This window comes from Etheostoma spectabile, chromosome 4, assembly GCF_008692095.1.
Source record: "Etheostoma spectabile isolate EspeVRDwgs_2016 chromosome 4, UIUC_Espe_1.0, whole genome shotgun sequence".
Taxonomy (NCBI): Eukaryota; Metazoa; Chordata; class Actinopteri; order Perciformes; family Percidae; genus Etheostoma; species Etheostoma spectabile.
The window spans coordinates 12,650,970-12,666,306 of NC_045736.1; the positions used below are offsets into that span (position 1 = coordinate 12,650,970).

Genomic DNA, 15,337 nt, shown 5'->3' on the forward strand with positions numbered 1-15,337 from the left:
TTTGTCTTTCAGAATAAGAGGTTTTGCAGCTCTTTTACAGACTGTTGTAACAGAACACTTATTGGAGATGCCGGGATTGAACCCGGGGCCTCATACATGCAAAGCATGCGCTCTACCACTGAGCTACATCCACTGAATGTTTCTACAGAAACCCCTACCCGGGAAAAATGTTGAAGTAAACTTGTTTGTTTGTTTTATTTGGATCCCCATTCGCTTCAGCATGAACTAAAAGCTTTTCTTCCTGGGGTCCTACAATCCTTTCTTTGACAATACTCTTTGTGACATTTCATTACACACACTCATAAATTAGAAAATACTAACCATAATTAAATCTTAAAGTTAACGCAATTTATACAAGAAATAAAATAAAAGACACTACTCCAAATAGATAAATCAATTTAGGAAATAAGATAACAAAAGCCCTATAACAAACTAATTTTAAATTACATATTTAATTCCTTTGAAATAAATATGTCTTAAGTGATTTTTTAAACCATACTGAGAGTTGTGTTTGATAGTCGTTGGGAGAGAGTTCCATTCACACATCGCTCTGTACCCGACAGAACGCTAAATTGATTTAGTTTTCACTTTAGGTAAAATAAAACTCCCTCCTACTGCACGCCTCGTTGGATAATGATGTGTCGCAGTACTAAAGGATAGTTTTCTGTTTGAACTTAAAGGTGTTTTGTTTGTTATAACGTTATGTAAAAAAAAACATTAGCAAATACACAAATCTATTTTTAACTTTAAACCATGAGAGTTGTTCATGCATGTTATCAACATTTGATCTAAACCCACACGAGAGAGCCACATGTGCAGCTTTATTCTTTAGTCACTTGTCATTTTTTCATATTAATTGCTGAAGGGCTGGACCACACCACTGAGCAGTAATCCACATGTGAAAAAAACAAAACCTGAAGGACTTTTTTACCTATCTGTGGTTTGAAGATGTTTGCACACCTTTTAATAACTGACAAGGTTTTGCCCATTTTAGTTGCCAGCTTCTGAATGTGTTTGTCCCAACACAATCTATCGTCAATCACACCCAAAAGTTTAGCCTCTTCTCTTTGCTCTACAGAAGTTTGCTCTATACTGAGTTCAAGTTTCGATTTGGAACATTAAAAAAATGAGTTCCAACCACTAAACCAGTAGTTTTAGATCCATTCAGATCAGTTTGTTACTCCTGATCCAGTCCACCACTGTAACTCTCTCTGTAGTTTAGTAAACAGATGGTAAATCATTAGTAAAGATTGTGAAGAGGAGTGGCCCAAGACAACTTCCTTGAGGAACTCCATGTTCCACAAGCCTGAAAAACTTCCATTAAAGTAAACTAATTGTCTCCTATCAGTCAAATAACTCTGCCATCCATAATAATGCAGTTTGTGAAAAACCATAATATTCCAGTTTTTTTAACAGTAAGTTGTGGTCAATTATATCAAATGCTGCAGTAAAATCAAGCATCACAACACCTATTATTTTTCTCTCGTCCATATCCTTAAACCAGTCATCAACCATCTGAGTCAGGGCAGTGGCAGTTGAGTGTTTTCCTCTGTATGTATGCAAACTGAATCTGTTCATAAACAATTCTTTACATTATTTTACAGAGAATTGGTAATAAGCTTATTGGTCTACTGTTTGATCCAGATAAAAGGCATTTTCTTATTCTTTGGTATTGGCACAACTTTACATATCTTCCATGCTTGCAGACATATATTTTCCATAACACACATATTAATTATATGAGCAATAGTAGGAACAATGATTGAAACTATTGGCTTAATCCACTTATATTCAAGATAGTCCCCACCAGGTGGTTTGTTTTACAATTCATCAGAAGCCACATGTTTTACTTTCCATGATCTTATTTATCAATGTTTTTGACAAAGCCGTGTTGTGTAGCGGTGTAGTATTTTTAAGATTATTTATTTTATTGATAAAATAATCATTGACACAATTTGCTATATCACTTGGTTTAGTAAGAAAATCACCTTCATTTTTCTATCTAAAAGATCTATCTCTGTAGGGATCCATCCCATAATGTTGTCACACACTTAGAATAATAATCTGAGTCTTTTATCACTTTTAGTGGATGGAAACGTTCTCTTATCAAGGAGTTTAAACACAGAAACGGCAGGAAGGATAAATCCACCATATCAAGTCTCAAATAATCAGCCATAGACCTCGTTTAATTTCTTTTATTTAACAACAAAACAATAACTTGAGAGTGAACAATTAAAAATGGCCAACTTCTAGTTTGTTGGTAATGATGAGAGGACCAATTTACACAAATATTTCTAAACTCACTATATAAGGGTGACAAAAATGTATTCCTAAAATAAAAATTACAATGACTTTCTGTCAGCCAAAAAAAAGATGTATGTTTCTAGAGATGAGAAGGAAGTTTTTACAAAATCAAAAAGTTTCAAACACGTCTACGTTTTCCAACCAAAACATCTTTAAACGTCTTAATATTTCTCCTTTAGGCCTTCTCCTTCCCACTGTGGGTACAGTGTGGTTAGGGTTGGGTACCGAAACCCGGTTCTAGTACGGCACCGGTGCCTTAACACCCGGTATCTATCGGACCGAATAGTAACAGGGATTTTTGGGGCCTCATTTCGGTGCTACTGAAACACCAGGGCTGCCTTTTTCCATCTAGTGGTTGTTTTTGTCATTTAGCAGCAATTTACTGGAGAAATATGTTATTGCAAATTTTTTTTTACATTTAATTTGGACCATGTAGAAATAAACAAGCTGTTCTTAAATATTGCTGGCTGTCTTGTTGTGCTCCCTCTTTTTTATTTAAACATATACATTTAAAAAATATATTTTTAAAAGAACGGGTTCAGGCACCGATTCTGGTGCCTAAATGGTAAAGGGTTCTGAGGACAGGCAGAAAACAGTCCAGCTGATCTACAATAACATACATGTTGATTAGAAGATAAAGTTACTGCTGGTCAGCCTTCAATGTGGAGAGAAGAACAGAATATAACAACACAGCTATCAGGGCATGAGGAGGAGGAGGAGGAGGAAACAGCTTTTCTCTGAAACATGTTCACAACGAGGCAGTGTGAATGCGCTGGTGACTTTTAAGGCTACTACTCCGAGAAAAGGTTTCCCCACATTGTTCACACCAGTACGGCTTCTCTCCAGTGTGAATGCGCAGGTGAGATTTAAGGATACTACTCTGAGAAAAGGTTTCCCCACACTGTTCACAGTTGTACGGCTTCTCTCCAGTGTGAATGCGCTGGTGTCTTTTAAGGGTACTACTATTAGTAAAGGTTTTTCCACATTGTTCACAGCTGTACGGCTTCTCTCCAGTGTGAATGCGCTGGTGAGATTTAAGGGCATCACCACGAGAAAAAGTTTCCCCACATTGTTCACACCAGTACGGCTTCTCTCCAGTGTGAATGCGCTGGTGAGATTTAAGGTTACCACTATGAGAAAATGTTTCCCCACATTGTTCACAGCTGTACGGCTTCTCTCCAGTGTGAATGCGTTGATGTCTTTTCAGGGTACTCTGTAGTGTGAAAGCTGCCCCACATTGATCACAGCTGTAAGGCTTCTCTCCAGTGTGAACTCTCTGATGAATCTTTAAATATCCTGATGTGAAGGATTTGTCACAGTGCTGACAGCGGTGACGTCTGACTCCTCTTCCTCTCCGTTTCTACCAACAGAGAAAAACCAAGAGAGTGAGTTAGTGAGGTGCCATGCTGTAGAGCTCTATCTTAAACTACAAAAAAATATTTAGAGCATGTCTATGGAACATTGTTTGACTGATGCGTTACTTTTCTTAACCCTCTGAGACCGAGACACTCGCCCACGAGTGTAAAAGTACCTCTGATTCATAGTTTAATAACTCTTGAACCATACAAGCGATTTACTCACTTTTGGTTTCGTTTGAATCCTGACGGTTTCGGCTTTACGGAGGTCTTTTCCGGGTCTTTCTAGCCTCTACAGGGGGTTTTCTATTCAGCCTGGAACTTCAGCCTCTTCGGGCTTTAAATCCATACTGTTATATCCAAGATTGGTCCACTTTATATCCATAATTCATCGCGTTTTGGCTCATTTTCCGCCGCTAGATCATTCCTCAGCATCTGCCCTGTCTGTCCCGTCTATTGTTTCAGGAAGTGCATGCCCATATATGGGAGATAAAGGCAAACTCTTGTATGGAAGGCCAGAGGGGACAAAAATGCCTATAAACTCTATTGAAGGCAAAATAATGCAATATTTAGACACATATTTGCTTGTATAACATTGCTGTGGGTGTAATATCAATAAATATGACATTATTATGTTATTATTGGCATAAGTAAATGTCATGAGAGCAAAACGTCTTAAATTTCTTTGAAAAAATGCATGTATTTTGTCAACTGTATAAGTTATGATTATTTCTTCACAGTGTGACTCCCAAGACATATGACAAGTGTTTTAGAATGGAAAATGGCTTAGGTTTTACTTATCTGTCTGTGATATCAATACATATCTGGAAGATTCATGTTCCGTTTTATTTATTTATTTGTCTTTAAGGCCCTACAACCATTTTTAACATGCAAGTGACCTCACTGCAACCCAAATATTCCAATAACCCAGTTTGTCCTGAAAAAAATGATGTTCATATCTTGACTGTAGACAACAGTGTTGATGTTTTACAAGCTTTTTTATAAAATAAATCCAGACGGAAATTAAACTGTAAAAATGGCCTCAGGGCCCAGAGGGTTAATTATCTGCCAACATCACTATTATGGAGTTGCATTATGGGAAATGTAGCATTCAGTGTTGGTTAGTTTGTGATAAATAAACTACTTTTGATCAATTTATGTGTGGCCTCCATTTTGTTGCCAGCCGGTAACAAATGGGGGACCATCCGGGATTTTTAGTGCCGGGAAAGCTGTAAATGTAACATTTTCCCACAGATTTTTAGATTTCACTGGTATCTGTAGGTGTTACCGTGTTGTCTTCATGTTGCTGGAACAGCTCTTCTCCAGTAAAGTAAGTTGGAACCATTGTCCCTGATAGGCATTAGCAATGAGGGGCACCAGTTGACCTTTGACCTTTTGTTTTAGGTTGTTGTTGTTGCTAAATCAAACTTGTATAGCCAGCAGTATTGTGTAAGTAAATAATATGGTAGTGGAATGTGGTATTGTCCACACAAGCTACATTTCCTCAAGCATTTCTGAAGCTCAGCAGAGCTTTCTGCTGTGCTCTGGAATAAAACTGCTGAGCATCACTGACTTCTCTGAAAAACCAAGGCGCAAATGTCGTGGTCATGGATGTTTAAAAAATAGCTTTGATGTACAGTTGTGTTCAAAATAATAGCATCACTAAACTCATAAATCATATTTTTTGGTAAAAGTGATATTTCTACATGGCAAATATTTACTAGTAAGTGTTGTAGAGTCCTAGAAAACCAACAGTCATTACATGCATGCTGCTCATTCTGTGGAATTGAATCTGTAATTGAAAGGAGCATGTTGAAAATAATAGCAGTGTTGTGTTCAATTAGTGAGCTGATTGATTCTGTGAAGAAACAGGTGTCAGTTATGGCCCATAATTAATCTATATACTGTATATATACATATTTAAGGAAGGAAGGAAGCACATGTTGTGCATGCTGGTTATAGTGCATTTCACACTGAAATACTCGGCAAAATGGCTCGTTCCAGACATTGCTCTGAGGAACAGAGGAGCTTGATTAAAAAGTTGATATGAGAGGGGAAAACATAAAAAAGTGCAGAAGATTATAAGCTGCTCTGCGAAAATTATTTCAAATGCCTTGAAATGGCATCCAACGCCTGACTGACGTGTCTAAACCTGCTCTTTACCTTTATGGAAAGCGCAAAGAGATAACTGTTGTTGTGATTTAGCGCTATATAAATAAAATTGAATTGAAGTGGCCTTTTTGTTGCCTAACCCTGGTTGGCACTCTTTGTTTCTTAATTAGATCAAAAATAAAAATTTGATCCCAAAAAATAATACTTTACATGAGAACAATAATCCAGAAAAACAAAGTGAGAATATATTGTTGAATCTGTTACGTTAAATTGGTAGAAATGTACATACGATAAACCTGACTGCACATTATATAAAAGGCACCGAGGAGATTATCCACACTGATTTTTCCCGGCCTTTATTTATCTGTGTTGCCCCCCCGGCCACTATCAGAGGGACACAGTTTAATTGACGAACGTTTTTTCTTTTAGGAATTACGATATAATATATAAATCCTTAAAGACATTTGCGAAACTCTCTGTGTGCATTCTTTAACATTGAGATTAGATTTCTGGGACTCTTCAGTCTGGAGTACCCTCTTTCCTTCACTCACCTCCTCCTCCCGGACACCTTTCCTCTTGCCCTCCTTCTTCTTCTCCTCCTCCCTCTCCTTGTGTTTCTGCAGGTACTCTGTGATAAGGTCCAGGTCCAGGTTGTCTTGTGGCTCCCATGTGTTATCCTCACTGGAAAGGTGAGTGCAGACAGAAGAACATCTCCTCACACTTTGTTTTTAGACAATACATTCTCACGCTAATTATCATTCCTATTATTCCTTTTTTCTATTGCCATCTTGTAAGGTTATTTGTGGGTCTGCAACGTAGTGTCAAAATACCAAACCTTCAACTTTGAGGGCATGATACCATGCCGACACTTATTTGCAATGTGTAAATATATTATATATCTCAGGACCAAGAACACCAAGCATTAATATTCTAGACTCATACTTACTCTGAGAACCCCTTCCATTTCAGCAGAAACTTTACTCTTCCCTTCACCACTCTGCGGTCCAAAACCTTCTCCACCACATACTCCTCTTCTTCCTCTTCCACCTCCTCCTCCTTCTTGCCCTTCTTTCTTGCTCTGGTCGCCAGCTTGCCGTCTGCTGAAGGTGCCTTTAGTAGATCCATAAAGGTGGGGGTGGGGACATGCAGAGATAATGATACAAGGGTTAGAAGAACTAATGGGAGGTGTAAGTGAATTCTAGTTGACCATATTTTACTAGATTAAAATCTTCTGTTTGAATGGAGAAAATGAAAGGGCTGATGAGGGGACCAATCCATAGGACTCCAGAGTGTCAAGTATCTCCTGCATTCAGACTGGAAGAACTACTAAAATTTAAGGCCCAAAAGTCATTAACTGGAACTACAAGCTACATGCACGGTAGCCTGGACCAACCACACTTCATTTAGCAGAACATCTCCAGATGTTCCTGAGTGAAAATGGAAAGTTCAGAAAGACGTTTTGATGGTGCAACAAGGCAGGCCTGGTCGCTTCTTTAAGGGAATACAGTGGGGAACAAAAGGTTCGGGCAAGTTTGAGGTGCGACATGCAAAGGCCAGCAAAATGTTTAAGAATATGAAGCGAATCTGGCAACGTGGGTAACCGTTGTTAGGTTTACACGGCATCTGAACAGGCTCGGAGACCAGGGGCCTGTTGCACTAAAGTAGAATGTCCAGCCAGGTGTAGATAGCTGGGATAAGTTCATGGCTTTCTTATATAGACCACGGTATCCATCACAGATTTACTGATGCAGAGATGGGGAAGACGCATTTGCCATATGTTTCACCCAATGAGCAGCAGCTTCTAATGGAAAGTATTGAGGAGATGAAGCATATAATTAGGGCTGCATACTTAATCAAATTTTAATCACGATCTTGATTTTGGCTTCCCACGGTCAAATTTGTGTAATCAAGCGTTTTTTTTTCTTCATTTCATTGAACGCTCTGTTTTGTTTCCGCAAAAGCCCATCTACCGCTGTGTAAATCACTGTCTGATCATGAGCCAGTCAGAGTTGTTCCCTGCACCGCGCAGCTTAGTTTCTAGATGGAGACAGTCACAGAGGACAGAGTAACGGGAGGAAAACTCCACAGATAACTGTCGGTTATACGTTGGTCTCAAGGTTTACCAGTAAACGCAACATTTTGTCCCCTCTGTGTTATTCAGAGAAGAGCAGTGACCAGTGCTAGTCGGTGCTAGTTATTGTCTGTTAGCTCACAGATCTCTAGGGCGTTAGTAATATTTTTCCTCTAGGTTGCATCTGCTGCCTCTCCACAAACGAAGCAATGTTTTTTATGTCAACATGGTTTAATTTTACGTTACTTGACCCATTTCTTCTGTAAAGCCGTGCCTGTGTTTGGCTCTCTACTCTTACTCTCCGTGCAGCCCCGCCTCCCAGCAACAGAGACAGAGCGGCGACAGCGCAGGTGTCACTGTGTTTTAATTGTTAACACAGCTGTAATGAGGGATCATCCAGTATTTTAGTACATGTATGTGTAATTTGATATAAATGAGGTTTGTTGACCATGAATTCCAAGAATAAATGTAAAACCTGTTATTAAACCAGCTCAAAAGCACCAAAAGCTGGAAAAAGCGACAAAAACATTGGAAAAGCACAACAAAATACTGGATTCATTTTCAATTTTGACCTGGAAGGACAAGTTTATGAAAGGAAGACAACACAAGGGTTAAAGACATTTGTGAAACCCTCAGTGTGCATTCATTAACATTGAGATTAGATTTCTGGGACTCTTCAGTCTGGAGTACCCTCTTTCCTTCACTCACCTCCTCCTCCCTGACACCTTTCCTCTTGCCCTCCTTCTTCTTCTTCTCCTCCGTCTCGTTGTGTTTCTGCATGTACTCGGTGATAAGGTCCAGGTCCAGGTTGTCTTGTGGCTCCCATGTGTTCTCCTCACTGGAAAGGTGAGTGCACACAGAAGAACATCTCCTCACACTTTGTTTTTTAGACAATACATTCTCACTCTAATTATCATTCCTATTATTCCTTTTTCTATTGCCATCCTGTAAGGTTATTTGTGGGTCTGTAACGTAGTGTCAAAATACCAAACCTTCAACTTTGAGGACATGATACATGCTGACACTTATTTGCAATATGTAAATATATTATATATCTCAGGACCAAAAACACCAAGCATTAATATTCTAGACTCATACTTACTCTGAGAACCCCTTCCATTTCAGCAGAAACTCTACTCTTCCCTTTACCACTCTGCGGTCCAAAACCTTCTCAACCACATACTCCTCTTCTTCCCCTTCCACCTCCTCCTCCTTCTTGCCATTCTTTCCTGCTCTGGTCGCCAGCTTGCCGTCTGCTGAAGGTGCCTTTAGTAGACACAAGGGGGGGGGGGGGGGGGGACACATACAGAGATAATGATACAAGGGTTAGAAGAACTAATGGGAGGTGTGAGTGAATTCTAGTTGGCCGTGTTTACTAGATTAAAATCTTCTGTTTGAATGGAGAAAATGCAAGGGCTGATGAGGGGACCAACCCATAGGACTCCAGAGTACGGCTGCACAATTAATCTAATTTTAATCACGATCACGATTTTGACTTCCCACGATCAAATTGGATCAAGCAATTGTTTTAAATGCATCATTTCATAGAACACGCCATGTTTTCTTGCATAGCGCATCTACTGCTCCGTAAACAACTATCTGATCATGAGCCAGTCAGAGTTGTTCCCTGCACGGCGCAGCTTAGTTTCTAGATGGAGACAGTCACACAGGACAGAATGACGGGAGGAAAACTACACAGATAGCAGTCGGTTATACGTTGGTCTCAAAGTTTACCAGTTTACCAGTAAACGCAACATTTTGACATTCAGAGAACAGCAGTGACCAGTGCTAGTTGGTGCTAGTTAGTGTCTATTAGCTCACAGTTCTCTAGGGCCCGAGCAATATTTTTCCTCTAGGTCGCATCCGCTGCCTCTCCACAAACAAAGCAATGTCGTTTATATTGACATGGTTTCTTCTATAAAGCCGTGCCTGTGTTTGGATCTCTCCTCTTACTCTCCGTGCACCCCCGCCTCCACGGCTCCCAGCAACAGGGACAGAGCAGCGACAGCGCCGGTGTCACGATTCTGACATTTGACCACAGTTTTAATTGTTATTAACACAGCTGTATATTGTTAAGCATGAGAGGCAAACCTGTATTTGTACCAGTGTTTCTGCGGGTAACTCTGCTATCGCGGCCGTTACGGCAAAGAACACAGGAGAAGTTATTGAATGCAACTAACTTCAGTTGGTAGAGTAACAGCGTGTGAGACGGAGCTGCTGGACCCATTCATAATGAGTCAGCCGTCTCTCTGTGAGTACGTCCACCCCCCCCCCCTCCCTAGCTCTCTTAATCAGTTATTGTTGAAAACAAGTGAAGGAGCTTTTCACAGAGATAGCAGCACAACAAATAATCGTGATAATAATCGTGATCACAATATTGATCAAAATAATCGTGATTATCATTGTGGCCATCGTGCAGCCAAAAAGAGTTCTGCATTCATAACAGATTGGAGGAAACGTGGTATTGGTTGAATGTACTTGTAGATAGATACTATAGACAGATACTTTAGATAGACAGATACTACAGATAGATACTATAGATAGATAGCTAGCTAGATAGATACTATGGATAGATAGATAGATAGATAGATAGATAGATAGATAGATAGATAGATAGATAGATAGATAGGTACTTAATTCATCCAGAAGGAAAATTTAGTGGCAAGACAACATAACAAACACATTTTCACACATATACACATAGTGCACTCTCTTGAAATATTACAACTTCTTTAGACCTTTTTTTGTTACTGTACTTTATTACTGATTTTTTTTCCAGTTTCTTGTAAAATTTGGACAATTTAAGGATAGTCTTTCTTGAAAAATTGAAGTACGTATACGCTCGGGCTGCTATTCGCTTATTGTTCGCACGCACTCTGGCTGCCGTGTAAACGAGCAGTTATCAAGATATTTACCTGAACGCGTGCGGGTTCACCTGGAACTCTGTCTCTGAAAAACTTACCTAGAAGCTCGCCAGCTAACAAAACACACAGCTATCCCTCCGCCAGCCCCACACTTCCGGTTTAATTTAAGTCGGGGCTTTTCAGATTAAAAGTCTAAAAGACAGAAGGCCGCCGTCTGCAGGTCATGTGAATAATCACTACTTTAAGCGTGTATATAGCAGCATAACTCCACCAGACTCCATGTAAATAATCACTACTTTTAGCGTGTATAGAGCAGCATATCTCCACCAAACTCCATGTAAATAATCACTACTTTTAGCGTGTATAGAGCAGCATTTCTCCACCAGACTCCATGTAAATAATCACTACTTTTAGCGTGTATAGAGCAGCATATCTCCACCAGACTCCATTTAAATAACCTGGGGTCTTATTGATAAAACTGCGCTTATAGTAAAATAAAATAAATCAGATTTATAAAACCATGTGCATGCACATCTGTAAGTAATATTCTGTTTATAGATCACATATTACTACCTACCTACTATCCCTCCCTGTACACGCCTACTTTTCATTTTAATAATATGTTGATATTTAAAGTATAACTTGTGTATATTTAAACCTGGACTCTATCCCCCCGTGGTTCTGTGTATGCAGTAGCATTTTGAAATACATTCTTTGAGGGGCAGGAAAACAGTGTAAAGACCTCCAAACTGGAGTGATGTGAACATTGAGTTAATATATACATTTATCATAACTTAGATATAGATAGATAGATACTATAGATAGATACTATAGATAGCTAGATACTATAGATAGATACTATAGATACTTTAGATATAGATAGATAGATAGATAGAAAGATACTATAGATAGCTAGATACTATAGATAGCTAGATAATTTAGATATAGATAGATACTATAGATAGACATGATAGATAGATAGATATTATATAGATAGATAGATAGATACTTTATTCATCCCAAAGGAAAATTTAGTGTCAAGACAACATAACAAAAACACATATACACACACACACACACACACACACACACACACACACACATATACGCATAGTGCACTCTCTTGAAATATTACAACTTCTTTAGACAAATTGTAAAATTTTGACTATTTCAGGATTTTCTTTCTTGAAACATTGACTGCTAATTAACCTGTTACATTCTGCCCGAGGCTGCTAGCATATAAAACTCCTCTCAAACTGACTAAAAACACGTTAAATCAGACATCACAACACACATTAGAAGAGAGCTGAGAATTTAACGCTAGCAGTTAGCCACGAAGCTAACAGCGGAGCTAGTAGTTACTCACGAAGCTAACAGCGGAGCTAGACGTTAGCTTCATGGCTAACAGCGGAGCTAGCAGGTAGCCACGAAGCTAACAGTGGAGCAAACGTTAGATTCGTGGCTAACAGCGGAGCTAGCAGGTAGCCACGAAGGTAACTGCGGAACTAGCAGAGGAGCTAGCAGTTACTCATGAAGCTAATAGCGGAGCTAGCAGATAGCCACAAAACTAATTGCGGAGCTAACAACGGAGCTAGCCCGGCGTGTTAACGCATGCGCCGCTCGGGCTTCTATTCGCTTATTGTTCGCATGCACTCTGGCTTCCCTGTAAAAGAGAAGTTATTAAGATATTTACCTGAACGAGTGCGGGTTCACCTGGACCTCCGTCTCCGAAAAAACTCACCTAGAAGCTCAGCAGCTAACAAAACACACAGCTATCCCGTCGCCAGCCCCTAAACTTCCGGTTTACTTTAACTTGGGGGTTTTCAGATTTAAGGTCTAAAAGACAGAAAGCCGCCGCCTGCATGTCATGTAAATAATCACTACTTTTAGCGTGTATAGAGCAGCATATCTCCACCAGACTCCATGTAAATAATCACTACTTTTAGCATGTATAGAGCAGCATATCTCCACCAGACTCCATGTAAATAATCACTACTTTTAGCGTGTATAGAGCAGCATATCTCCACCAGACTCCATGTAAATAATCACTACTTTTAGCATGTATAGAGCAGCATATCTCCACCAGACTCCATGTAAATAATCACTACTTTTAGCGTGTATAGAGCAGCATATCTCCACCAGACTGCATGTAAATAATCACTACTTTTAGTGTATAGAGCAGCATATCTCCACCAGACTCCATGTAAATAATCACTACTTTTAGCGTGTATATAGCAGCATATCTCCACTAGACTCCATGTAAATAATCACTATTTTAACGTGAATAGAGCAGCATATATCCACCAGACTCCATGTAAATAATCACTACTTTTAGTGTATAGAGCAGCATATCTCCACCAGACTCCATGTAAATAATCTCTACTTTTAGCGTGTATAGAGCTGCATATCTCCACCAGACTCCATGTAAATAATCACTACTTTTAGTGTATAGAGCTGCATATCTCCATCAGACTCCATGTAAATAATCATTATTTTTAGTGTATAGAGCAGCATATCTCCACCAGACTCCATGTAAATAATCATTACTTTTATCGTGTATAGAGTAGCATATCTCCACCAGACTCCATGTACATAATCACTACTTTTAGCGTGTATAGAGCAGCATATCTCCACCAGACTCCATGTAAATAATCACTACTTTTAGCGTGTATAGAGCAGCATATCTCCAACAGACTCCATGTAAATAATCACTACTTTTAGTGTGTACAGAGCAGCATATCACCACATTTATTTCAGCTTGAATGTGTGATACACCCTTAAGGGATAACATAATAACCAGCGTAGCGTTTAGTACGAATTTCATATTTTATTGGTAAGCAATATCAACGTAGAGGGGAAACAAAGAAAGAGGAACCAATGTGCGGGTATCGGTACACCACGGTGCCCAGGTGACGGACACTAGTGGTGGGCGATACTGCAAAATTTGGTATCGATCCGATACCAAATACATATAGGGTGCGTATTGCCGATACCGATACCAATACGATACTTTTTACTTAAAAAAATACTTTTGTGTAGGGGAGAGCATTTCATTATTTCTGAGGTGAATGAATGATCAATTCTTTAGGCAATATTTTTTTATTAATGTATTGAAGTGCACAAAATTATTAGTTATTAGGCACTGTAGAATTAATACAAACCAAATTTTACAGCCTTTTTAAAAAATAAATAAAGGATAACAAAACATTCTCCCTTTTTTCTGGTTTTAAAATCAAATGGAAGTGGATTGAGTTCCCTCCTCATTTCTTCGTTTTTGTAGATCAGCATTTTCCTTGTCGTGTGTTTTTAAGTGTTTGTATAGGTTTGTAGTGTTGCCACAGTATCGAATGTTCTTTTTACACGTATCACAAGTTGCAGTATTATCATTTAGTGCCGTAAATTAGCTCCACACAACACTTCTCTTCCTCTCGGCCATCCTGATCTCTCATTCAATGTGCTATCAGTCTCGCTGCTCCTCTGCCCGTTGTGTCAGTGAGTCACGTGACGACACAACAACGAATCACAGCAGAGGAGCAGGAGGGGGAGGAGGAGCAATGTGGGCCGAGATGTGAAAGCGGCGTTTGCAGGAAGGTGGAAGACACAAGCAAAGTATAGTGAACGTAGAGGAGAGCTATCTAAATTAAAATATCGATTCATTTACAGTTGTATCGATCAAATACCAATACCAGCGTTGGCATCGATACTATCGATATTTAGATCGATCCGCCCACCCCTAACGGACACTTTCCTCCTCTTTGGAGACGAGGATGGCGGTTTGTTTTCTCACTCTCTGATGCCGTAATTCTGCTTTCCAGGTTGGTACTCGGTAAAAATGACAACAGACGGTTTCCTCCTGCCGTGTGTGTGGTGGACTGAAGCTGTGGTGGGGTAGTTATGGAGTTTATAATGTGGAAAGGCGAGCTAAAGAGCCGCGTTTGTAACCGCGGGAAACGGGTTTCGTAAACAATAGAGCTCGCGGCTAGCTAACAGGTGTGTATCGGGGTGGGATCATAGACAGTTAAAGACATGGACCAACAGGTCCCGTTGTTTCCATGGAGACCAGTGAAGTCTATTAGAAGCTGTTTCCCGGTGATGCTGAGCGTTACTGCGCAGCCTCCAACTGCGCTTGAAGACGTAGATGTGACGTGAGCAACCTGTCTGAAAGCTGTAAGTCTTCTGGTAGCTGTGCAAGAGAAATCTCAATCATTCCCAATCAGCAGAGACAGAGAGGTAGGTATATGTTAGGAGATAACATAGGCACAGGCTAATTACTGCTAACTAACATGCTAGTTAACATTAACATAGGCACAGGCTAATTATTGCTAACTAACATGCTAGTTAACATTAACATAGACACAGGCTAATTACTGCTAACTAACATGCTAGTTAACATTAACATAGACACAGCCTAATTACTGCTAACTAACATGCTAGTTAACATTAACATAGACACAGGCTAATTACTGCTAACTAACATGCTAGTTAACATTAACATAGACACAGGCTAATTACTGCTAACTAACATGCTAGTTAACCTTAACATAGACACAGGCTAATTACTGCTAACTAACATGCTAGTTAACATTAACATAGACACAGGCTAATTACTGCTAACTAACATGCTAGTTAAC

At 39.5% G+C, this 15,337-nt stretch overlaps 1 protein-coding gene and 1 non-coding gene across 2 annotated transcripts in view; both read right to left on the reverse strand.

The window, feature by feature from the left end:
* The window catches only part of LOC116687659 (zinc finger protein 420-like), a 114,491-nt gene that overhangs the window by 25,129 nt on the left and 74,025 nt on the right, over nt 1-15,337 (reverse strand). Inside the window, exon 3 of the mRNA XM_032513200.1 lies at nt 3,132-3,600. Coding sequence (XP_032369091.1) covers nt 3,132-3,600 — 469 coding nt within the window. The remainder of the gene's footprint in view (nt 1-3,131; nt 3,601-15,337) is intronic.
* trnaa-ugc (transfer RNA alanine (anticodon UGC)) lies at nt 63-133 on the reverse strand. The gene has a single exon. It is a non-coding gene; the product is annotated as a tRNA-Ala (tRNA).